Source organism: Tupaia chinensis, unplaced genomic scaffold, assembly GCF_000334495.1.
Source record: "Tupaia chinensis unplaced genomic scaffold, TupChi_1.0 Scaffold000185_1, whole genome shotgun sequence".
Taxonomy (NCBI): Eukaryota; Metazoa; Chordata; class Mammalia; order Scandentia; family Tupaiidae; genus Tupaia; species Tupaia belangeri.
This window is the reverse complement of record NW_006159660.1, coordinates 2,396,219-2,423,078: the sequence shown is the minus strand read 5'-3', so window position 1 is coordinate 2,423,078 and position 26,860 is coordinate 2,396,219. Positions and strand designations below refer to the sequence as shown.

Genomic DNA, 26,860 nt, shown 5'->3' with positions numbered 1-26,860 from the left:
CCTAAAAACAAACAAACAAACAGCCACACACACACACACACACACACACACAGGAGTGGGGCCGGATCTGACATGGTCGAGGACCACTGCTCTGCTCAGAGACCAGATACCAGCCAGAGCAGAGAAGCTTTCCAGTAAGAGACTCAGTCTCTCATTTAACACAAGCCGCCTTTCGCATGAACTAAGGTTCTTGTGGTGAAGTTCTGATAGCTGTTTGCTCACTCCCCTGAAAAAGAGGAGATACTTGGTAAAAACTAGAGAGCACTGACTCTTCTTAGTGATAAAACACACACGTACATTTAAAATAATCAAACTCATGCCTCCTGGTAGTAATTTCAAGACATGGACGAGGTGAACCCGAAAACATATTTTCAGTCATGGGAATCACTGTAGCACGTCAGGAGAGATTAGAGTTTGCCTGAGAAGGGCACGGTGTGTCAATTTCAATTACACATGTAGCGTTTCTCCATTGTGATCATCCTTTTCCCATCTCAACACTGAGACATGATTAATATTTTACATGCTGTCCAAAAGGGGAATGTGACTTACCAGAAACCGTACTGAACATTTCAAACACAGATCACCCTTTGCCAAGAGAAAATCCTGCCCAGCTGTAGATTTCTCATTTGCAAAACATAAGAGCGATGAAATTCCTTTACTTAGAGAAACTGGCTGTTCTACCAAACCCTTGGCAACGGAAGCTGTACTTATCTTTTTGAACAATGGTCTCAGAAAATATATTCACTCTTAAAAAAAAAAAAAAAAGAGAGAGAGAGAGACAGTAAGAAACTCATTTGAACTCTTAAGAAAGTACCCTTGCCCAGACAAATCCCCATTAGGGAAAAGTTACTCCTGTGACCTGGGAAGCACAGAGATTGACCCTAAGGCATAAAGCAAAAGAACCCTTCTACTAGTCAAACAGATATAAAAGTATGAATAATGTCCTTCAAACAAAATCAAGTATCCTTGTAATATGGAAGATACCACACTTCACCCACTATCCTTCAGAAGAGTGATCTTTACACCCAGGCTCGTCAGTTTGCTCTACCTGTGAGGTTTAGCTCTGTGTCTTCCTGAGGATATAAATCATCTCGGAACATACCGCTTTGCCCTTTGCAGAATTTATCCCATGGGACTGGAAAAGCAAGACATCATCTGTTTTCCTGACGCTCCTTTCTCTCAGAGAAGTATGTGGCCGGAGTCCAGGGAATGATGTGAACTTACTTATAGTTTAGCTCACACTCGCAGCGCCTACTCAGTCCAAAGTTTTGAAATGGGCCATGAAACACCCAGGATATTCAGATGCTACGCAAATGTGTTTGGAACAACAAACGCCCACTGGGACCGGTGCTGTTTTCTGATGTCCTGTTTCATGCACTATATGACAGCGACTGCCCGTGGGCGAGTTTCCTGTGGGAGCCAGCACATTATCCTGGGTGCTGTTTACTTTTTCCCTAATAGAAGATCCAACAAATATAGACCATGTCTGTACTCATTAAAGAAGCCATCAAAATGGTCAAGAACATCAAAGTAGTAGTCATTTATATCAACCTTTGTGAGACGAGTCCATACAAAGAGGAAACAAATAATTCTCCTATTCACAGCTTAGAGCATCCTAGGACACGGGGCGACCCCATTCCGAAGGATTAGATGGGTGAGGCTGAGAAATCTGCTTTCCATAGCGTACGTCTATAAACCTCCTATATAAAAGCTTAAAATGGTAAGTGCAAGACTGAAAACGTAAGGAGTCGGTGATGATGTGAATGAATCCTTCACCCCCTCCTTTGCCTGTGCATCCTAGACAGTTGAGTCGAACCGACAACAAGCAATGAGGATAAACATAAAAGAACAATGCGTCTGTAGGAACCATTGCATGTGGTGAGCTCTGAGGACATCAGAATGACTGCCAAGCGGACACAATTGCACCCTGGTAATCAATATGAACGAAGCCACCATTTGTATGACAGGACGGCTCATCTGATTCTAACTCACAGCTCTCCGATGGTTTTTGTGCAAAGCTGTAACCGAAGCACGCAAAACAGATGCGGTCCTCATGAAAAGAGCCAAATCGTGAACATGCCACTCATCATCTGGCTTCTCTGTATTTAATGAAAACTTAACACCAAGGCAATCAACACTCAATCTGGTCCTACACAATCAAAGAGGTGTGACTGTCCGACCATCTACCACTTTAAGCCTCCCCCCCCCACCCCCAACTGAACATCTTGCTTTGCGGTGGACGAAGACGAGATGGCAGTCAGCCTATTAAAAGACACTGGCCAGGGTTCACATACCTCAATAATCCTGTCATGAATCTGCAGGCCTCCTTCTTTGGCTGCAGGCCCACTGTCAACTATTTTGGATACAAAGATTCCTTCACTGGACGATCCATCTTGGTTGTCCTTTGGGTTAAAAAAACACATGCATGAATGTCAGGCATTAAGTTGGGCATGAAAATAAAGCTCATGCTCTTAAAACCGTAATTGACTCTTGCTATGTCAAGCTGTTTGTTTCCATTAATTTCTATTTTAAACTAAAATTAACACATACTCAAGGTAAAATATTTCAAAACACACCAAAAGATATAGAATGGTTAAGTCCCTGCCATCCCCAACCCATGGTCTTTCTTCCCCTGTGTAGTTCTATTTGAGTTTTTATATCCTTCCCAAAAGATTTTAATGACCATCATCTTAAACATGTATCTGTCCCTTTTTTTTTTAAAATGCACATAAAGGCAGTATGCTATCCCCTCTAAACATGTATCTGTCCCTTTTTTTTTTTTTAAAAATGCACATAAAGGCAGTATGCTATCCCCTCTCCTAGGTCCTTGTCTCTCTCACTTAAGTCTTAAAATCTTGGAGATCCTTTGCTATCAAGCTTACACTACTTTCTCTTTTTTAAAAAATTATTATTTAATTTCTTTTTAATTTGTCATAGAGCATGTGTGCTCACTAAACATGTATCTGTCCCTTTTTTTTTTTTTAAAAATGCACATAAAGGCAGTATGCTATCCCCTCTCCTAGGTCCTTGTCTCTCTCACTTAAGTCTTAAAATCTTGGAGATCCTTTGCTATCAAGCTTACACTACTTTCTCTTTTTTAAAAAATTATTATTTAATTTCTTTTTAATTTGTCATAGAGCATGTGTGCTCACCAGCGAGAAAGAGAGAAGCTCACCAGAGAGATCGAGAGAGTGAGAGAGGAAGTGAGAAAGTGAGAAACCAGACAGTTAGGTCCAGGCCTCAAACCATAGCCAGCCAAGTGGGAGTCCAGTGCCTTAACCACCACACCACCTGCTGGCCCCATGCTACTTTATTTAAGAAGTTAGGATCAACAGATGGTGTAATGATTACATTGCTGGACTCTCACATAGTAGACTTTGGTTCGAGTCCCGGACCCTGCAGCTTGAAACTCACGTGTTGTGCGTGCATGCCCAAAATCCTGAAGGGAGACTAGAAGAGAAGGGATTGTGGTGTGGCCATCCCCCTTGGGGGGTGATTTCTCACTCTCTCTCTCCCTTTCTCTGTGGTGAGAGCACATGCCCTATAGCAAAATCTCCACACACACACAAAAGGAAGTTGATAGCATCCTAACCTATAGATAAAGACTGCTGCCAGCTGTTGCTATTAGAGACAGTGCCTCCCACCTGTACCCTGACATATCTGGATTGGTACATACCTAGGGCAAATCTCTAGCAAAGGAACAGTGGGGTCAAAAGACACTTTGTTTTTGAATTTGCAGGGGGTGGGAGTGTGTGCTGGTATGGGGAGGAGAGAAAGAATAAGAAAGAGATATAACCCTTCATGGAGCATGGTCAATACCACAATTTCTTCTCCATTCTCCCTCCTTTTGGGACTCTGGGCACTCACACATGCACACAGTGTATTTTTCAAGCCACTGAGTCCAGGACTTGAACCCACAATGTCAGCCATGTGGAATCCAGTTTAATGCCAAGCCATGGGCTAGCCCAAAAGATATATTTGATACATACTACCAGGCCAGCAGGTGGCATGGAGGTTAAGGTGCTGGATCCCACATGGCCAACTGCAAAGTGTGAGTCCTGGACGTGGTGGCTTGAAACACAAGAGAGGAGTCTGAAAGAGAAAGGATTGCCATGTAGCCATCCTGCCAAATTGCCCACTGGAGAGTTTGTATGTACGAGAGCTGATCAGACAGTGCTTTTCCACATCCTCACCTGCAAAGAATATTATTAAGCTTGTAAATATCTAGTAATCTGATAATGTAACAGGTAATTTTTTGTTCTGATTTGCATCAGAAAAGCCCTCCATAATCACTTCTAATAAATTCTGATCTCCAACCATCTTGAATCCCTTCAGATCTCTGTATTATATATAAGGACTAAAACTTCCAGGATAAGGAGACAGCTCATTGCTCAAACTCCTTCTTTTCCTTATAATCAATCCAGCTGGCTAAAAAAAAAAAAAAAAAAAAAAAAGCCCTAGGAGCTTGTTCATGAAGTTCCTTCCAAATGGCACCACAATGAATTCTCTCCAAGTATGTGCATTAAATTTCTAGTGATTAACAGATGGATTTATAAATTAAATGGTACAAGCATGTGTTGTCTTCAAACAAAATCATTTGAAAAGTAAGCTCAGGATGTTCAACAAATATTTACAAATCTATCATCATGGTGAATCCCTTGCCATAAGGCCATTAGAAGATCTATTTCAATGGCAATTGCTCTGCATATACATATAGTTGCTTTAAAATAACCATAAAAAATACAACATTTTTTCTTAAAAACAAACAAACTTTATATTCTACATTCCATGGACAGAAAGGGATGATTTTGAATGTGATTCAATCTATCCCTTAAATACAACAGCAATAACTAAGATTGGGAAAGCACACACTCGTCAACCCTCTCTCCCTCTTCCTCTCACTTCTCCACACACACACACACACACATGCACACGCACGTTATATGATTTATCAGACAAAACCAAAATCACAACCTAAAATAAGCATTAAATGTTTTGGTTGTCTTTCCCTGAACATTTATCCCCACACGACAAAGATACATCCCTGGCTACCATCTGGATTCCATCAGCTCTCTACTGAGAAGAGGGCCAGCAAGACTATGGGTGCTGTGTTAGATCAGCTATCCTCAAGAGGCAATCCTGCCCAGCAACACAGAGCTCTGCACAGGCTTTCCGCACAGACATCCACCGTTGGCATGCGTGTGTACCTCCTCTCTCTCCCACAGCAGCCTCATTAACACCCTGGTCCGAATCTCCTCAACATGCATACCTCCAAACCTAAGGACAAAGCCGCATAACAGCTTCTACCTGCTGAGCACATCCCAGGTACCAGGGCCCTGGTGGAGGCTCTACATGCATCATTCAATGTTTTCTTATTTAATAAGAATTATTTAACTTTTAAGAACTTTATTGATTCATTTATTTATTTTTGAGAGAGACTTTTGCTATAGGACATGTGTGCTCATTAGAGAGAAAGACAGAGTGACAGAAAGCAAGAAACCACTACCAGGGGAGATGGCTACACCACAATCCCTTTTCCTCTTGGGATTTCGGGCATGCACACACACGCACCCAGTATGAGTTTCAAGCCACCCGATCTGGGACTTGAACCACAGTCGACTACATGGGAGTCCAGCAATGTAATCATTATGCCATCTGCTAGTCCCAAGAATTATTTAATTTTATTTATCATCATTATTATTTTTTAAAATTTGCTACAGGGCACACACGAGAGAGCGAGCAAGTGAGAGAGAGCGCGAGTGAGTAAGCCATCAGGTCTAGGACTTGAACTGCGGTTACTCACATGGGAGTCCAGCTCCTTAACCACCGCACCACTGGCTGATCCCCCATCACTTAATCTTCACAATAACCAAAGTTTTAAGTACTATTACTGTCCATTCCACAGAAGAAAAGTTTGAGAGGCCAGGTTACTTATCCAAGGTCACATTGCTAAAAAGAGGCACAGCTTGGTTTCAAAATGAGGCCAGGTTGATATTCTAACGCATGGCTGTGTGTGCAATATTGTCTCCCATTGAGAAAACTCACAGAATACACGTGAATTCAGCCCAACATTGAAGGCTGTGGAATATTCCAAGAGGAACTGAAGACTCTCAATGGACCGCAAAGGATGTATGAACAAGGCTGAGCTCCCTAAGAGATGATGTCTATATATCAGATGAAGAGAGATCTGAGTTTACTCTGATTTAACCACCTCACATTTCCTGTGTGCAGAGGTGCAGGGAGATGGGATTGTGGCTTTATTTGTAAAATACAGTGCTATGTACATACGTAGCTATTCTTAAGGGAGTAGGGAAGGAAGGGCAGAAAGTTTAAGCAAAAATTAGAAAAGGCAAGACCAAACATACCAGAACTGAGGTTAAATCTAGACAAGGGGGGCAGGATGCAAAAACAGAAAGCACAAAAAGCCAAGACAACCAGATAAGCCCATTCTTGATAGATATTCCTGATAAAAGACATCTCTTTATTCTTAGTTTGTTTGGCTTCTCTCCTGACACGTTTTAACCTGGAGGTATTTATCAAGGTGAACCAACATGACTCAGGATTTATTTTGTTTTGCTGGCTTGAGTAGAAGAAAAATGAGAGGGACAATTTTCATCCCACGAGTACTTGACAATGAAGTACACTTGCCAATGGATAAATGAAAGGTTTGCTACACCAGGCCAGCTGCTGTTCCTGTAGGGATATGAGGGCTAATGAACGAGTGATGTGATTTTGCTGAGAGCATTCTGTACTGTATCATGCAATGAAAAGCCTTATGGCAGAGCCTGCTGGCTGGGCCATTTCACAGCCCAAGCAAGCCTCTAGCACAGGAATTCCTTGGGAAACAGACATCACCTGCACCGCATTCTACGTCCCGTAACTAGAGTGTGCGTACTGACGATCGCCTTGGCGTTTTAGTACCTACGCGACGACCTGCCAGATGTTCTAGGCAAGAGTGCAGAACACACTTAGGCTTCATTATGCTCTGTCTGCTAATTGGGACTAGTGTTTAAAACACAATGGCTGGGACTAGCAGTTGGTATAATGGCTGCTTCGCTGGACTCTCTGGAGGCAGGCCCCTGTTCTCCTCTCCAGTCTTCTTTCTGAGCACTTCTCTGCCCATCCTCAACTCCACTCACACCCACTTACCTGCAGTTCCCAACTCCTAACTGTCCCTGCTCCAGGCTAGTTGTGAGCTGCCAATCCCCACCCCCCACCCGAGGCCTATAATTTCTTCTAGCTCAGTGGTCTTCAAAAATTGAAACAAGTAACAGAACACATTGAAATGAAGAAAAAAGTTAGAAATGTTATTCATATTGTAATTTCATTGTTTAAAATGTCCCCTTTTGGGCCGGTTCTGTTGCTGAGTAGTTAAGGCAGCCAGATCCCATATGGTCGACCATGTGGTTTGAGTCCCAGCCCCAGCAGCTTGAAAGACACAGCAGGTGTGTGTTTATATGTGCCCCAAATCCCGATGGGATGGACATATGAAGAAGATGGGATGGAGGAGTGACCATTCCCTACTGGGGTGTGTGTGTGTGATTTCTCCCCCCCTCTCTCTCCATTTCTCTGGCAAGTATACCACCCTCTGGCAAATAAAAAGTAAAATATAATGTTCCCTTTGCATGTAACTTTAATAAGGCACATATTTTTCAATAATGAATATATATGTAGATTATAGATAATATGTTCAAAAATTTTTTACAGTTAAGTGTATTATTTATATATGTGTGTGTATATACACACAACAAATATAACACTTATGAAAACCATGATCCTTCAGAACTCAGTTCCCAAGGCCTCTCCCCAGGGCATGACTTCCCACAAAATGAACCATCTGGGCGCATTGATGATGGCACTGCCGTCCTCAGTTGACTCAGCAGCCCCCACCCAGATAGGAGGTCTGCAAAGCAAACGTCATCCATATCTGGATGGTTGGCTTCTTGTCATTCCCTAAAGGACTCAGGTTAGTATCTCTGCCTCTCCTGCCCAAGTTCCCTAGCTGATGATCCCTCTGCTTCTCGGTTTCTCCCTCTTGCCCTCCTCCATGTCTTTCCTTCACTGCACTTTCCCTGTCTGTAACTGTACCTCCTTGCTTCTAACCTTGCATTCCTACCAGGACATCAACTCATTGACTTCGGGGCCCTGGTCTCTCTGACCTTCATGGTTTCTCCCAGCCCCTAGCAAGTATCTCGTGTTTAAGACATGTGTGTTGAGCGAGTGAATTTCATTTTTCTTTCTCTTCTTGTGGCTGTTTTCCTTCTAAGCTGAGAAACAAGTAAATGGTCAGCAAAAGGAAGGAACGAGAGATGACAGACATTCAGCTAATCCCCCTTGAAAGCTGAGCACTAGCAACACATCCTTCGCTACCCCCCAGAGCCCTTTCTGCAGACTTTTTTCGTGCAGTTGACAGATATGAACGTGGACTCTGTTCTAGAGGAGGGGCTCATGTTGAATGGAGTAGCCAAGGAACTGCCGTGGGAGGAAAAAGCAAAAATATGCAATAACCCCCAAACTAGAGAACTACCCCCCGCCTCGTGACGAGATGACAACAGAACTCAAGCCGAGATTTCTAGTGTGGTGCCCACACTCCAGCTCGGGCTGGGAGGGTGACTGTTTACCCAGTTCCAGGTACACACATCACACGCAGCTTCATTCAGCCCACCTGCTACACGGCCAGAAACAGACCCCGAAGGCAGTCAGCTTGAATTAGCCATTGTATTATCAGGACAGTGCTGCTTAAGGAGACAATAAACTAAACAGTCTCCAAGAATGAAGATGTAACTGAGTTGCTAGAAAACTCATGACATATTCTTCTGTTTTTCTATGTTAAAAATGTGTCATTACTCTTCCGACAACCCAGTGGATAAACAACGAACTGTCTAATTACAGAGAGCAGAGGCGAGCATGGTTTCCTTTTCTACTCCTTAGCTCCAAACCTTGACCTCTCTTCCAACCACACTAGGGAAAACAAAAACACATTTTAGCAATTAACATACCACACAGGGCCGGCCACCAATAATGTTGAATCCTAGGGAGCCGGAGTCCCGATGCAGGACAAGAGTCAGGCTTTTGGTTTCTTCACCCTGCAGGGAACAAATGAGTTCAAATGTTTACTTACAAACAGGAAATAGATGGTAGGAAACTTTCTTTCTATCTGAAGTGGACTCACAGACTACTGAGCTAATAATTACAAATCCTTTATCTCTTGGGAAGTTTAACTAAGGAAACTTTTGGAACCTAATCTGAAATTCTGTCCTGTGTTTAGGAGGTTACAAACATTTCTAGATACCGTCTAACCCTGGAGTGACCATGTAAGAATGTCTGGAGATGTCCAGACAATCCTAATGAACATTTTCTATCAATGACTTTTTGGTCTCTAAATGCATCATTCTTTTGACTGGCCCATAGTCCGCTGGCTGTCTAGACGGCTGCTTTCTGTTTGTTTCTCAACCATTCTCAACAGCAGCATTCATGTCATGTCACGAGAGGTTCAAACAGCCATCCTCCCGGAAGTGTGCGTGCATGCATGGCCCGTCAATAGTCACCTCTGTTTGGGAAACTTGGGGGGAGGGATAGTGCGTAGAAAGTCAGATGCCAACAGGGAGGGCAAACTGAAAATCCTCCATCTTACTGAAAAGGGGGGAGGGGGCATTTTCACAAAGTAATTACTGTCTAACCCATATGAGATGCAGAGCTGTTTCACAGAAAACACTCTGTTGAAGGCTGGTCAGTGAGAACCTCTTTAAATCAAACAAGGAGAAGTCACCCAGGCTGGTCACACAGGTCTAGTGTTCACCAGTCAAAGGCATGCAGATGCCAGGGCATCTCAACTAGCACTCTCGAGTCGCAGATAAATAAAAATAGAATCAACCTTATGCACAAACTGTCATTTAATAGTCTTTGACATAAACACTAAATTTGGTGGTACGACTCTGAAATGTTCCTAATTATATGCGTCATATGTAGAACGTCACGTATACAATCAACTTGCATTTGCTTCACTTACATTTTCTATTTAAATGTGTTTTTTAAACAATGTGAAATATTTCATCATAAGCTGTTTCTAAAAACAATACTGGCAGTCTATCCCAAAACAGTGTATTCTGGATAGTTTCTGCTTCCTGATCAAACTTCTGTTTTCTACTATTTCTGGGGAAGTAAATGCCAATATTTGAATAATATGAATGAAATTTTCCATCTCCACATCAGCAAAAGCAACCAGAGTCTCTATGAGTGTTGCTCTGTGGGTTTTAGGAGCACTTTATTTATTGCTATAGCTGTCAACATAGACTCTGATTCCATCATTTGGCCCAACAGAGCCAATCAATCAATCAATCAAGACTAATGGGCCACACTGGGTAGAATTATGTCTATGCTTAAAGTTTTTGGGGCCAGTAGGTGGCATGGTGGTTGAGGCACTGGACTCCCACATAGCTGGCCATGTTTCAAGTCCTGGACCTGGCAGTTTGCTTTCTCACTTCCCCTCTCACTCTCTCTCCATGTCTCTTTCTGGTCAGATTTAAAAAAAATAATAAATAGGCACCAGCAGTTAACGTAATGGCTATGTCGTTGGACTCCCATGTAGTTGACCGTGGTTCACATCCCGGACCCGGTGGCTTAAAACTCACGCCGGGCACGAGTGTGTGCGTGCCCAAGATCCCAAGAGGAGAATGGAGGAGAAGGGATTGCAGCGTGGCCATCCCCCCTGGGGGGTGATTTCTCGTTTTCTGTCTCTGTCTGTCTGGCGAGCACATGCGCCCTATAGCAAAAACCTCTCAAAAAATAAAAAAATGTAATAAATATTTATTTTTAAAAAAAGTTCTCAGGGCAAGCAGGTGGCATAATGGTTAAGAGTGCTGGATTCCCACATGGCCAACCATGGTTTGAGTCCCGGACCTGGAGGCTTGCTTTCTCACTTTCCCTTTGTCTCTCTGTCTCTCTCTGGTAAAAATTTAAAAATGATAACAACAAATGGAATTAAATAAATAAATAATTTTTTTTTTAAAAAGTACTTAGTAACCAGAGCTCTTTCTCATAGCTACTTAGGGAATAGCCAAATAAAAAAATTTTAGGCCAGCCCCCTCACCCAGTGGTTAAGGGAGTTGGATTCCGCATGGCTGACTGCAGCTTGATCCCAGCCAAGAAGCTTGAAAAACAAGCCAAATGCATGCCTGGACACTCCTGATGAGGTGGAGAAAAGGTGGTGTGACCATGTTCCAGTGCAGAGTGCTCTCTCTCTCTCTGGCACGTGCACAGTCTTCTGGTAATTAAAAAGAAACAGCTTTTTAAAAGTTCTCATGTGAGTGTAAACATCAATTATAAAAACCCTACAAATACAAAAATGATCTTTTATGATTAGAATAAGACATTTAAGTGACCTGCAGATGGTGTAATGGTTATGTTGTTGGACTCCCACATAGTTGACCACAGTTTGAGTTCCAGACCTGGTGGCTTAAAACTCACGCCGGGCACGAGTGTGTGCGTGCCCAAGATCCCAAGAGGAGAATGGAGGAGAAGGGGTTGCAGCATGGCTATCCCCTTTGGGGGATGATTTCTCACTTTCTATCTCTCTGTCTCCCTGTGTCTCTGGTAAGTGCATGCATACTATAGTAAAAACATTCTCTTCAAAAAAAAAAACAAAAAGAAGACATATAGTTTCTGATGAAAGAAATGGCTGGCCTATAAGAAATAGACAACATTCATCTCTAAAGGGTAATCAATCCATAAAAAATATTACAGAATTGTAATAGAAAAGAAAAGCTAGTCTCTACGGAACTACTCTACCTAGTGAAGACTGCAGAGTCTCTTTAATGATGGCCTGCTCCATTGTTTAAACTTTTGCCAATAAACAGCACTACCACCTGAGGCATCTGTCGATGCTACCAATCTTTGTAACTGATTTGAGCGGCAACAAGTTAAAAGCAATAACGTCCTCTACTGTAACAGAACATGCAGAATCGATCTAATTAGTTTGGAGACATACATGTGATCCTACACTGACCGTTCATAACTTTCTGTTTTGAACATTGAAAATCTTACTAAGTCCATTTCTTGTTTTGCTATCCTTGAGGGATGAGAAAGTTAGAAATACGGTGAGCAAGTTTTCTTACCTATCTTACATGCCTGGCTTTCATAACTAATCAGTGATAGAAACTGCACCATCACACAGCAACCCAGATGGCTCCAGTTTGACGATCTCAAATGATGCACAAAGAATATATAACACAAATGATTGAAAAGATGAGTTTTAATCTACTGGGCAATAATAATTTATTTAAAGAAAAAGAGGAAACAAAACCAATCTTATGACACTGCATTAACAATGATAAACTCTAATACTGATTGGCTGCTTACTATGTGCTGGAAATCACACTGAACATTTTGGGACTTTATTTCTTAATCCAACCCAAATTATAAATGGGCAGTATTGCTGTCCTCATTATACAGGTGAGAGAGATTAAGAAAGTTGTCTCTGGGATCAGCAGACGGTTACATGACTGGACTTCCACACGGCTGACCGTGGTTCAAGTCCTGGACCCAGCAGCTTGAAACTCACACCAGGCACATGTGTGTGCTCACCCAAAATCCTGAGAGGAGAATGGAGGAAAGGGGATCGCAGCGCGGTCAACACCCTGGGTGATGATTTTTCGCTTTCTGTCTCTCTAGCGAGTGCATATGCCCTATAGGAAAAAGAAATCTCTCAAAAAAAGAATTTTGTCCCTTGTCAAGGGCCTCAAGACAGCTGAGTCTAGCAGAGACTTTCGGGATTTCTCTCAAGGGATAAATAAGTAAGACAATGCCTGAAAAACAACACTGCCTAATAGTAGCTTGCAAAGAACATTCTGGAAAAACCACTAGCAGAGGCTTTTGGGATTTCTCTCAAGGGATAAGTAAGACAATGCCTGAAAAACAACACTGCCTAATAGTAGCTTGCAAAGAACATTCTGGAAAAACCAAGTTACCCTTCTATCTGTCCTTGCCAGGTACAGTCAATGGGAAGAAAGAAGGGTGTTCTTATATTCTATGAGCATCTTGATCCCATATGCTGTCCAGGAGGGTTAAACACTGGGTATAGTTTACCATGCCTACTATAGGACTGATTTACTGTAATACACCAACTCATGGAAGATCCACCATGGGTGCTAGGAGGGAAAAAGTAAGAGAAAAATTCAGTCTGGGCTGAGTTCCTTTCATTTCTTCATCTAAACACTGAACGTCATATTTTACTCTCTGAGATTACAAGCTCTTCAGTCTGGTGTTTTCTTTCCATTCCTCTCCCCTGAACCAACCTTAACTACTTTAATTTCTAATTTTTCAGAAGAAATACTAATAGAGAATTTTAAGCACTAGACTTCATACAACACATTTACAAGTTAACATTTATCTCTGCTTAACCATTTGACCTGTCCCTCGGCGCCAAATACTTCAGGAGAGAGGGCATTTAAATATTTTTCATTCAATTATATTTCACCAACTGAAAAGAGAGCTGAATAGGAGAAGAGCAAAGCCCTTCAATGCTGCTTTCCTGCCTGCTTGCAAATACTGCGTGAAATCAGTGGCATCTTTCCTCTAAAAGAGAAGGTAACTGATGCCTTTTGGTCTGTTTGGGTCTTTTTCCCACAGCCCACACTGTGCTATTTTCTCACTGGACTGATGCAGTAAAGCAGCGTGGTAAGGACCATGCTTCCTACAAACAACTGATTAACCAACACATCTGCCTGTAGAGCAGGATAACTGGAGAAACTGAGGCTCAGGAATAATCTTGCACTTGCTCAAGATCAGAGTGAGAAAGTGGGAGGGGCAGGATGACTAAGGGTACCCGTGACTTCAACACCCACGCTCTTTGTCCGTGCCGGTAAATGCTTGCACACTTTATCAAGTCCCTCTGCCTCAAGTGACAGCCTGGCAATAAGGGTTAGACATCTAATTAGCTTTATAATTAGAGGGTATTTTTTTTTTCTTTTCTGTTTTTATTTTAAATTTTGCTACAGAGTACATGTGCTTGCTGGAGAAAGAGAAAAAAAGTAAAAACGTGATAATGCATCCCTGGGTGGGGGTGGGGGAGTGACCACGCCACAGTCCTTCTCCTCCATTTCTCCTTTCAGGATTTTGGGCATGCACACACATACATGCACAGCATGTTTTTCAAGCTACTGAGACTAGGATTCAAATCACACAGTCAGTCACGTGGGATCCAGCCACCTTAACCACCACATCACTGGTTGGCCTGATAATTAGAGTTTTAAGCAAGACTTCTTTGTACTATATGATAATAATTTTGAAAATTATTATACTCAGAGGTGGAGCATAAGAGTATTATGGCCCAGTCAAGACTAGCATGATAGTTTCAACCTTGGGCTTTGGACTGAGAACCTGAGATCAGTTTCCTCATCCACACAATGGGGATAAGACATTATCTCATGTCGCAGGGTCACTATGAGACACAGAGGAGGCAGACGCTACCCACGAAGTGCCTCTGTACAGTGCTGCCCAATAACAAGTGCTCATAACACAAGCCAGGGGGCCAGCAGGTGGCATGGCGGGTAAGGTGCCAGACTCCCGCATGGCTGTCCAAGGTTAGAGTACTGGACCTGGTAGCTTACTTTCCCCCTTCTCTTCTCTGGGTAAATTAAAAAATGATAAATAAAACACACACACGCACGCACGCATGCACGCACACAAACCAGGCACAATGGTGAGATCATGCACAGCTCAGCACTGAGGCAGCAAAGATTTTGACCTCAGCGTTGGAGAAGGCTTGATCCTAAATAAATTGAGGTAACCTCAAGCAAGGTTGGGAGAGCTGGGCCAGAAATAAATAAGGACGGTCATAAATTTCTCGCTACGTCTCTCTCTTTTCCACACCTGGAGAAAGAGGGCACCGTCTAGGAGGTTGCTGGAGTAAATATTAGTTTTTATTCTGAAGGTGGTAGTGGGAGACACAAGGAGGACAAGAGGGCCAGCTGGGCCTGAGGGCCAGCAGGGCAGACGAGACAGAGTAAGTGGGATGTGGCCAGGACAGGGGATTCAGACATGTGTGATGCCCAGGTTAGAAGGAGATGGCCACAGGAGCCAAGAGTGGGAAGCAGATGTGGGCTCCAACAGGCAGGGGCAACATCACGTGCAGGAAGCTGTGCAGCTGGACAGGAATGATGGAGGCAGAAGCGGGCTGGCATGTGGGGAGCACAGCATATTTGAGGTTGCTGGACATTGTGGGCTGCTCTAAGTTCTGCCACAGCAGTGGGTCTTAATGGGTTCTGAAGAAAAAAAAGTGAATAAAAGAAGAACAACAACACAAGTGGAAGCTGGGTGGCACCTCCTGGGCAGCTTTCACAGAGCCACCTCCAGTCTGTAACTCTTCCCAGGTGGCAAGTCTCTCCTTCAGCAGCCAGGACTAGGAAACTGAGGAGCTCTCAGCCAGAGCCCAGGGAGGGGCACAGAGAAGGAAGAGCCCCGTTGAACCTGGACCCCAGGGAAATCCCCGTTTCTTTGAGGCTGAGCTGGAGGCTCTCACCAGACCCCTAGCGCCCTTGCCACCAATCTGAAAAATGCAATTCAGAAGGGGTAGTTGCACCCCTAATGCAATGCAGGCTCTCCTTGGGGGACTCTCAGAACTTTAGGATTAAGAAATAGTAGGGAGGGGCCAGAAGGTGGTGTGGTGGTTAAGGCGCTGGACTCCCACGTGGCCAACTGCAGTTTGAGACCCAGATCTGTCAGCTTGCACACACACACTCACTCTTTCTCTCTCTCTGGTCAAATTAGACATAAAAATAATAAAATTAAACAAACAATTCTTAAAAAAAAAATGAGGGCTGAGCAGATGACATAATAGCTATGTCGCTGGACTCTCATGTAGTCGACTGTGGTTTGAGCCCCTGACCTGGTGGCTTAAACTCACGTGGGGCGCGCGTGTGTGTGTGTGCCCAAGATCCTGAGAGGAGGATGGAGGAGAAGGGATTGCAGTGTGGCCATCCCCCCAGGGGGTGATTTCTTACTTTCTGTCTCTCTGTCTCTCTCTTTCTGGTGAGAACACATGACCTATAGCACAAACCTCTGCCCCTCCTAAAAAAAGGCCCATGGTCAGGTTCACGTCGTGAGGCCTCTGTACATGCCTGCATGTGTGTGTGCCCTGATCTGAAGTGGCTGGCGGTGGAGCACAGCAGGAAGACCCTATGGAGTCCCTGTCTCTCGCTGCTTTCCGTCTGTCTCCCTCTCTCATGGAAGAAAATAAAACAGAAAGTAAAGAAGCAAGGAAAAGGATACAGATACATGAAACTTGGAGAAGGGGACAGATCAAGACCTAAATGATGACACGAACAATCCTAAGCATCTGAACCAGGGGACACAAGCAGAAGTGGAAGCTCATTTTTCAGGAAAATACAGTTTATTTTGCTTGAAATAAGTATCGCTATCATACCTGAACATGTAACTACTGGATCAAAATTAAAACTACTTGAAGGACCAGCAGATGGTGTCATGGTTACATCGTTGGACTCCTGCATAGTTGACTGTGGTTCAATCCTGGACCCAGCAACTTAAAACTCGCACCAGGCATGTGTGCATCTGTACCCAAAATCCTGACAAGAGAATGGAGGAGTAGGGATTGCGGTGTGAACATCCCCCTGAGGGGTGATTTCTCACTTTCTGTCTCTCTGCTATGAGCCCTATAGCAGAACAAAAAAAAAAACCCCTGAAACATCTATTCTACTTTCAATTTACAATCTAACTGACCAAAAAAATCTGAAGTAAGGGCCAGCAGGCAGCACGGTTAAGGTGCTCGATTCTCACATGGCAGTTCTAGTCCCATAGCCTGCAGCTTGAAAATCACAACAAATAAATAAATAAGTGTTTAAAAAGGGAGGAGGGCAGAGGATGCATAGTGGTTAAGGTTCTTGGCTCCCACATGGTTAACAGCAGTTCGAGTACCGGACCTGGTGGCTTGAAACTCACACCAGGCGCATGTGCATGTATGCCCAAAATCCTGAGAGGAGAATGGAGGAGAAGGCATTGTGGTGTGGCCATACATCCTGGGGAGTAATTTCTTATTTTCTGTCTCTCCAGTGAGCACACATGCTCTATAGCAAAAAACAAACAAACAAAAAAACTCTCCCAAAAAATAAAAAAAAAGAATTTGAGGGGAAAAAGAAGTCACAGCAAGAACTCAAAGATGGAATGTACTTTACCTGTCAAAAAGACACCTCACGAGACTGTTCTCTTCTTTCTGTTTTTTTTTTTTTTTTTTTTTTTTTTTTTTTTTGTTAAGCATCCTATAGTGGGAACTGTCTTCTATGGGCAAAGTCTCTTTTCTGTTTGTAGGGCCTTGCCACTGTTCTCCCAACAATCAAACCTCAGAAGTTTGGATGTGTGCCACCTCATCAGAGTGGCAGCTCCCGAAGGCCATCGACGCCACTGTCGATCAGTGAGAATGCTTTCTAAAAACTCCTTTCTGCCCAATGACGGGTGTTCCCAATCATTGCTGGGGTAGGACTTACTACCGCAGAAACTGATGAGACTGGAAAGCAGCCCAGAGGGTTGGGGAAATACAACAGACTGACCTGAGGTCTATGAGTCGAGTCCCTGTGACAGGACACCTCTGCCTCAGATTATGCACAACACTCAGGGCTCACCCAGCTGGGAAGCAGCTCTGACTGCTGGCTGGTGACGGGACAGTGTTGGTATCTGGCTGTCTCCAGGCAAAAGTGTGCAGGGGTGGGGGTGGGGAGAGGGACCGGGAGCCAGGAAACTGCACTGAAGAACTGGGATGGCTTCACCCCTACGCACAGATGCTTTTGTCCTCTCTGTAATTCAAACTGTGTAATGTTTAATGGTAAAGCAGTCTTGACCAACCAACCCTCTTTATGATTCAAACTCCAGTTCCAAAGAACAGGAACATGAAGTGTTCAAGCCTAAGACTGAAGGTCGTCACAGCGTGAATGCTTGACAAGAAGTTAAAATTGAATGAGCCGGTAAAGAAGTATTAGCACAGTGAATCTGTCACTGAACTAGGCACAGAGAGGATGGAAAGAGACAAAGGGGCTGGAAAACAGGTAGAAAAAAAATAATAATTTTTCTAGACTCATGATATCTGCAGAATAGCATATACAGATCCTATGAAACTAAGTATTTTTGAATAATAATGTAAGAGAAACAAACAGATTTTTTTTCCAATACTTGTCTGGCCCCTCATCCCCCCAATTAGTTTGCTACTTTATATAAATAACCTGAGAAATCCCTAAGTGTCTGTTTTTCTATTTCGATGAGCTTGATTTCAGAGCTGTATCCCTAATTTTGTGTCATTGATTATCTGCTTTTTCCCAAGCAATGCTTCACCAAAAACCAAATGCAACTACATCAAACTTACTTACGGTGCCATATAACATTAACACTTCCACTTCCTAGACTCAGGACTGTGCTGTGGTCTGAATGTCTGTGTTCCTCCAAAATTCATACATTGAAATCCAAACTCCCATGGCGATGGTGTTAGCATGCAGGGCCTCTGGGATGTGATTAGGAATTAGAGCCCTTATGAAAGAGACCTCAGAGGGACCCCTTGCCTCTTCCACTATGTGAGGACAGGAAGAAACAGCACCATCTAAGAACCAGAAAGTTGAGTCTTCCCCAGACACTGAGTTTGCCAGGACCTTGGTCCTGGGCTTAGCACCCACAGCTAAGGAGAAGCAAGTGTGTGTTGTTTCTACACGGCCCAGTCTGCAAAGTTTCTGTCTGAGCGGCCCAAACAGACTAAGATGGGGTGGTTCAAGTTTGTGAAACTTAGACAGTCCATGCCCCAGCCTGAGGCATTTTGTTCCCCAGTGAGGAAGAAAGCAAAGGCTACTCAGTTCTTGCTTACAGGAAGGTAGGGGCTCTGCCTGTTGGGCCTTAGCATAGTGGATTTGGGTGGGACAAAGATCCATATTAACCTTGCAGCCTTTCTGTCATTCATAAGCTTTAACCTCCTCTTTTATATCACTGCCCAGAGCTGCTACCCAGAGGCAGTCCAACCAGCCAGAATATCCCTTTTCACACATTTTCTAACACTGAGAAACAGCCAGAGGACAGAAATCCAGGGAATGGATCACTCAAGCTCAGAAGGAGCCTCATAATAAAACCCAGAATCTTTGAGTAAAAAAACCTCTTCCCTTGGGGCTGGCAGATGGTGTGGTGGTGAAGGCGTTGTAATCCCACATGGACGGCTGCAGTTCCAGTCCCAGACCCAGTGGCTTAAACTCATGCTGGGCATGTGCGCATGCGTGTGTGCCCAAAACCCTAAGAGGAGAATGGAGAAGGGACTAGGGTGTGGCCATCTCCCCTGGGGAATGATTTCTAACTTTGCCTGTCTGTCTCTCTCCCCCCCATAGGTGCCCTATGGCAAAAACCTAAAAAAAAAAAAAAAAAGAAAAAGAAAAAACAAAAACAAAACAAAAAACAAACAAAAACACAAAAACACACTTTCCTTCTCTGTAAAAATCACTTCAAACATCTAATGTTCCTTCTCCTCTGTAAAAACCACTTCGAATATCTAACGTTCCTTTAACAACTTATTTGGAAAGTGTCAGAGCCCTTACAGATGTTCAGTTAATGCTTGAGGAGTCTGACCAGACCCTTCAGGTACCTCATCTCAGGTCTTCTTAATGGCAATCCAATCAGCAGACCCATTATCACCCCATTTTAGAGATGATATCAATAAGGCTTATGGAAAGTCAGAAGATTCCCCCGAAGTACCTCAGCAGTGGGCAGAAGAGGCCCGTGAATCCCAATATCACTGATTCCAGAGTCTGGACACCAACTACACACAATACACGAGTTCTGTTCAGACTCTGCAGCTGGCCTGGGGACCCAAGGCTTGAATCCTACCCTGACCCACTGCACAGTAACACTGCCTCTCCCTGGGTCCACAGGCAGCAAAGACATAGGGTACCTAAAAACAGCTTTTTAGCACAATTCTAGGAGGGGCCCTTTCTGCCCAGAATTCATCTCTACACACAGACCACTAGGAGAAAAGCTCACCCCTACTTCCCCAGGATGGGCTTGCCCAGGATCCACTCACAAGATGGTTACAGTGTTTCTGGCCTTTCAGTTCCCTGTAATTACAGACCCGGGCTGGGTGAGAAAGAGGGCTCTGCAGGTCCATCTGTGAGCCGTTTTCTTTACAAGAGTAATCATTACCTTACGCCACCCCCCTTCTTATTGGAACCGGCTTATTAGGACACCATTAGTCAAGAGGAGGCTAGTGCACAGCCATAAAGCTTGGGTGAGCAAATAGTAAGAGTGTATCTTTTCGAAGACACAAGTGAGTGTCTGACTTAGTGAGCTGCTCAATTTTACCTCTGTGTCAACAGGGCCTGCTGCGGTACCCAGCATTGGAGAGTGAAAGAATGGAAGGAACTAAAGCACGAGAACACAGTAGCAAGGGTTTCCTTTAGTTCTCAGCCATTACCCACTCTTCAAATTACTTGGATAAAAATGAAAGCGATGAGCCGTTATCTCATCCAGGATACCATCTCTTTATTTCCTCTTCTTCAGTCTAAATCCCTTTCATTGCTAGGACCCTTATTTTATACTCCCTATGCTCTATACCAGACCTATGCAAACAGGAATTATGGCGAGGGATGGACACATGTCATCGCCAAGGACAGAAGCCAACAATTTAAAACGAGCCATAGGAGGACACTGGGCAAGCGAGTCAGCCTTCTGTTTTTACACCTGTGATCTGCCGGGTAAAGGGTCGCGGGATGGAGTACCTACCGCACTGGGTCTTTCCAAGGATGAAATATAATAATGTATTTACACCTCCAACTCGCATAGCGCTTGGCATATATAACATCCTTTGGAGGCCCGTATCAGACCTCAGAGGTGGAACTACTGCGGGCAAAGAATGTGGTTCTTACTTTGGTCACAGTGTACGAGCTTGGAATCAGGAAACACTGGGTTCAAATCCCAATTCTATACTTTTTTTTTTTTTTTGAGAGTTTTTTGCTATAGGGTGCGTGCGCTCACCAGACAGACAGAGAGACAGAAAGCAGGAACTCACCCAAAGGGGGGGTGGCAACGCTGCAATTCCTTCTCCTCCATTCTCCTCTCGGGATCTTGGGCACACACGCACACGCGCCCGGCGTGAGTTTAAGCCACCAGGGCCGGGACTCGAACCACGGTCGACTACGTGGGAGTCCAGCGACATAGCCATTACGCTAACTGCTGGTCCCTCCAATTCTATACTTTGAATCTAACCTCTGGCCTTAATCTCACTGCTTCATACTGTGTTATAATTTGCTGCTTCCATCAAATAGAAAGTGCTCTCTACCTACTGAAGATGGAGAACCGACTCTGTGTACACGCATGAAGAACACTGGGCACCCAGCGGGACTCTGTGATGCAACTTCCCTTCAAGTTCCTTGGTCTATAGTCCAATGCAAAATTGCCTTACGGTTTTGTACTCATCAGTATTTCTACAGAGAGGCAAGCATCACTTCTGAACACGGTAAGAACCACTTAGGGATAAATCTCAACAGAATTCCCAATTCAAATCATCCAATTATGTTTATTTAATCCACATAGCTGGGTAACATCATTGTAAACCAAATCCTGATTTTCTTTATAAATTACTGAAATGAGATAGAAGTGATGGCCTGCAATTCTTTTAGCTGAACAAGGCTGTATTATCTCCACTATGAAGTGGCTATTGGCTGAAGCTTTTCAGAAACAAAACACACTGAAGGATGAACATTCTGATAGATTTCAAAGTGTTTGGACATCTGGAACACCTTTTGCCACGGTGCTTAGATTCATCTATTTCCAGCTCTGAAAAGGACAAAATAGTTTCTGGGATTTGGGGCTTTATACAACTTGATCTGGGTGGATCCAGTGGAACAAAAAGAATGCCTTCCAAAAACCTGGAAACAATTTACTTAACTGGGGTGGGGAAAGGGGTCACAGAAAACTTTTTTTTATTATGAGCCCGCTCTTGGTTAGCAACCTGAAAAGTTTTTGTGGCTAATAAAACAGCCCTTTTAATTCAAATTCATCCACTGAACAAATATTTATCAAGAGTTTAGAGCACACATGACAATGGATTTAGTGCAGGGACATAACCTAGCACAAGACAGTCTTTTCTAATTCAGCTAGAGCTATGATAAATGCCATGAAGGAGGACCAGCAGATGGTGTAATGGTTACATTGCTGAACTCCCACATAGTCGACCATGGTTCGAGTCCCAGACTCAGTGGCTTCAAACTCACACCAGGTGTGTATACGTGCATGCCCAAAATCCCAAGAGGAGAATGGAGGGGAAGGGTCTGCGGCGTAGCTATCATTGCAAGGTTGATTTCTCTCTCTCTCTAGCAGGTGCACACACCCTATAGCAAAAATCCCTCTTAAAACATTAAAAAACAAAAACAAAAACAAAAACCCTTCCATGAACCAAGGGTACTTAAGTAAGAGTCTCTGGGCACCTGATGGGGTCTATGATGTCAGAGAGGCTTGGCTTCCTGGAGGTAGCGATGCCTAGGCCCAGATGGGAAAACTAGAAACCAAGGTTATCTAGTGATGAGCAAATGCCAAGTGCTTATAGAAAGGCAACTGGGGGAGGGCACTGCGGGAAGGGTGAGGTGGAAAACTTTCAGGGTACCTACTGAACCGTATTTGAAGACTGTTCTAGGTGGAGTAAAGAGTAAGTGCAAAGACCCAGAAGCAGGAAGGAGGGTGGGGTGGGAGTGGGCATATTCATGGAACCCTCAGAGGCCAGTGAAGTTGAGATAAGAATACAGGCAGGAGGAGGTTGGCAGGATCCAGGGCACACTGGACTTCACAGCCACCCAAGAGAAATAGGAAGGCAGAGGAGGGTTGCAGGAAGAGTGGTATCAGAGTTCCCACTGTGCTTGGTGCGAGGTAATTGAAGAGATGCAAAGTGAAGAGACAAGAGAGCAGTTGTGGTCCAGCAAGAAAGAACGTGGTTGAGATAAAGGCCAATTTCTCCCCCGCCCCGGGAACATTTGGCAATGTCTAGAGTTTTATTTTTATTGTCACACCTTGTGGATTGTTACTAGCATCTAGTAAGTGGAGGCCAGAGATGTTGCTAAACATGCTACAGTACAACTCCTGCCACCAAATCCCCACCAACAAAACCAGGAATTATCCACTCCCAAATGTTCTCAGTGCAGAGGTTGAGAAAACCTGACTTAGACCCATGCGATCATCTGAATGAGCTGGAGAGCAGCAGGCGAATTGGAGACATAACGTAAGAGGTGAAATCCACAGGATTTAATGGCGGTCAAAGAGCAGAAGCGTCCAGGATGAGTCTCAAGTTTCTCAATCATTCCAAGGGAAGTTGTGCCCAGAATTTGTCCCTTCCTAGAAAGCAAAATAATCTTTCGCTCTGGAATGCTTCTGCTCTTAGAATGAGGAGGATAAGCCAGGTAGGAGGGAGTAAATTGAGACGGGAGCAGAACTCTTGAAGTTACTCAAGTGTACCCTCACCAAGTCAGCTACAGCCCACAAGCAGTCCCCCCAGTCAGATGAGAACTGCCTTTCAGGGCCGTGGTCACCTGTCATTTAACTGCTGGCAAGTCTGGGTTTTAAAATTTAGACCATGATCAATAACATCATCATTATGGGGAGAAGGCCAATACAGGTTGAGCATCCCTAATCTGAACATCCAAAATCCAGAACGTTTAGAAAGTTGACATGAAAACACAAGTGGAAAATTCCACACCTGACTTCATGTGATAGACAACAGCCTAAACTCATCACCTTAATTCAGTTGCTACCCAAGAACAAGCATCACCTAGGAGTTCACCAAAAATGCAACCTCTCGGGCCCCAGACCAGCCCGGATGAATCAGAACCTCTAGGGTCAAGACTCCAATCTGTGTGAAAGCTCTCTAGTGATTGTGGTCATGTTAGAGCAGCCCTAATCGACCTATTTTAGGACAGAAGAAATTGTCTATGCGGGTGTGGCACTGACGAACCCTCATTGCTCAATTGTGTCAAAACTGAAATGTAAGAGAATTTAAAGACTGCCAGATCATATATGGAACAAGTTCTAGGCTATTAAAGAGCTGATATTGAAAATCTCTTGAATGTTTCATATCTACTGCAGCTTATAACAGAGAAGTAAATATTAGGACTTAAAAAATACAAAAGTGTTGTACATGAGCGTTTCCAGGCAATATAAATCCTTGGGCCTTTTGGGAGAGAATAAACAGTTCGCCGCAGGAGCTGAGGCAGTCCAATGAAATAAACAAGTTCTTAAACAGCTTCCAGTGGGAGGGGCTTTTATGGGTAATGCCGAAAGCAAAAACTCTCAGCAAGGGCCACGGGGGGTTACCTTCAGGGCAGGAAGAGCAAGGTCCCTAAGGCTTCAGTGGAGGCCAGCCAGGGTCTGAGGCCAGAGAAACCATCCAGCACAGCTTTTAGGCCAAGGCATCCTTGTCTGTCCTCAAAACTGTCACTGAGGTCCATGGGAGTCCTGAATAATGCTCTAACTCCAACACAAAACTTTCTCTGTAAGCTCAAAACCTTGCCCCTAAGCTTAATACCCTTGATTATCTTACCCAAAAAAGCTTTGAAAACACCCACAGTTCTGACTCAAGTATCATATTTTTTATGCTGAAAGAGAGTTTATCCAACACTCCAGAAAGAAAACAGAAAAGCAAGAAGAAATAATAAACTCGTTCAACAATGAATGATGGATAAACTCTAGGGAATGACTGGCTTATTTATAAATAAGCGTCACTTAAAATGACACAGCATCTGACACAAAAGTCCAGATGACAGCATAAACAGGCGGAACGGAGGAACTCGTTCTCCCCAAACCTGGCGCCTGTGACTCCCAGGCTCACACCAGTCTTTTGTGTGCCTGTGCGGTCCTGAGTGAGCTGCAGAGCTGTAAATATTTGCCCTTCGCCCAGAGCTGGCCAGCTGCTGAGGGTGCAGCTGACAGACAGGCTAGGGGCCAAGAAGGGGGCAGGGGTAGAAAACTTGCAGGCCTGGTGTGCACGTATGGTTCAGGAGAGCTAAGAGGAGGCAGGGGGAAGCAAAGCAGGCACAGGCCCCTGGAGATCTGTAGGATAAATACGTTACCTCTCTCTGCCACACCATCTGAAACAGGCAACCAGAGTGGCAGCAGCCGGGCCCATGCCCCTTCCAGGAAGACAGAAGCACCCAGCTGCTGAAAATGTGGCTTTATGAGATCAGGGTAACCAGCAGTTCTCAATCTGGGTGATTCTGCTCCCCACCTCTAGCCCCTCACAACATTTGACAGTATGTGCGGGCATTTTTTTATTGCACAATTTGGGAGGGAGGTCTACTACTGGCATCTAGTGGGTACAGAGGCCATGAAGGCTGTTAAAACATCCAATACTGCACAACCCCACAAGCAAAAGTGACCCAGCCCAAAATGTCAATGCACCACAAGGCTGAAAACTAGGACACAGAACCTGAATCTAGCTCTGTCCCCCAACCCTCACTGCTGTTTGATTTTGGACAAGTTACATAACTTCTCTGAGTCTGTTTGCTCATCTTGAAGGATTAAATAGATAAAACATGCAAAGTGCTTCCTACAGTTGCTGGTACACAATAAACACTCCAATACATGGTACTTGTGGTTACACTCAGAGGCCACACAGAAGTGGTTAAGAGCCTTGGGCTTAAGAAATGAGCACACATGGGTTCAAAACCCAGCTGTTGCACCTTAGCGTTGTAATCCAGGCACCAGACAGCTCAGGTGCAGGGTGTTGGAAAATAAGTGCAGGTAACACCTGTTGACCATTTAATTTCTACTAGGAACGGTGTCTGGCCCTTTTCATAAGTCTCCCCCTGACAGCTGACAACCACCTTTTTTACAGTCGGGGAAACTGAGGCACCTGGCCATTAACCACAAAGTTCCTCAGCTGGTTAACAAAGAGTACAGATTCAAAACCAGTTCTAACTGCGGAAAACTAACCATTATTACTTTGTATGTCTTGGGGGTGGGGGACTGTTATTCTCTTTCTGAAATCTCCAGATGAATACTTCAGAAGATGCCTGGCTGTGCTTCCCCCTGCCTGTCACATCTCTAGGGACCAAAGGTTCCAGCTTTAGAGAGGTTAAGCAGCTTGCTCAAGGTCAGCCAGCCAGCTGGCAGCAAAGCCCATGACTGGATCCAGCTTTTACTCCAAAGGCCTCTCCTTGGCATCTCTCTAAACCTCTACATTGGCTATGGGCTTTCTCCGTTCTTTCTGGAATCTTGGAGAGTCCAAGAACACAATGCACGCTGGGTGTCAATGTTTTCTCCCGTGTTTCATATCTACAGGGACCGTGGCTTTCCATCTTAAGAGGGGAAAGTGATGTTCCCAAGATCACCCAGCTGGTCTGAGCTGCAAAGCCCTGAACACAGTTCTGCCTCTGGCGCCGCATCCTTCGTTCTTACCCTACCCTGACCGTGGATTCCTTTCAGTCTTCCCAGAACCTCCCAAGCTGCTGCAACTCTACTTCACCCTGCGCGTCTGCCTAAGGGGACCTCAGTTACCAAGCTGGGCCAGGTTCCGCGACCTGCGCGTGGGGCGCGGCTAGCAAGCAGTGCAAAACGAGGGAGGCAGAGATGATCCCAGGAAGCTCCTGGCATCCCTGCACCCAGTGGGACTTGGCAGGGCCCTGGGTCTCTGGGGGACCTGGCAGGGGGGGGGGGCGGGCGACAGGAGCCTACCTTGCCGCCCGGCGGCGCGGCCACGCAGCGGCTGAGCGAGTCGAGGCGCGCGCTGTACTCCGTGAACTTCTTCTGGTAGCGGAGCGCTGTCATCTGTAGCTCGAGCTGCGCGGCGGCCAGTTGAGCCACCAGCGACTTCTCGCGCTTGCCGGCGCGCAGCGCCTCCTTCTTGAGTGCC

At 44.6% G+C, this 26,860-nt stretch overlaps 1 protein-coding gene across 1 annotated transcript in view; it reads right to left on the bottom strand.

Annotated features, from left to right (window-relative positions):
- The window catches only part of PDZRN3 (PDZ domain containing ring finger 3), a 300,496-nt gene that overhangs the window by 273,035 nt on the left and 601 nt on the right, over positions 1-26,860 (bottom strand). Inside the window, 3 exon segments of the mRNA XM_027771128.1 lie at positions 2,295-2,402; positions 9,000-9,086; positions 26,683-26,860. The exon segment at positions 26,683-26,860 is cut by the window's right edge and continues 102 nt beyond it. Coding sequence (XP_027626929.1) covers positions 2,295-2,402; positions 9,000-9,086; positions 26,683-26,860 — 373 coding nt within the window.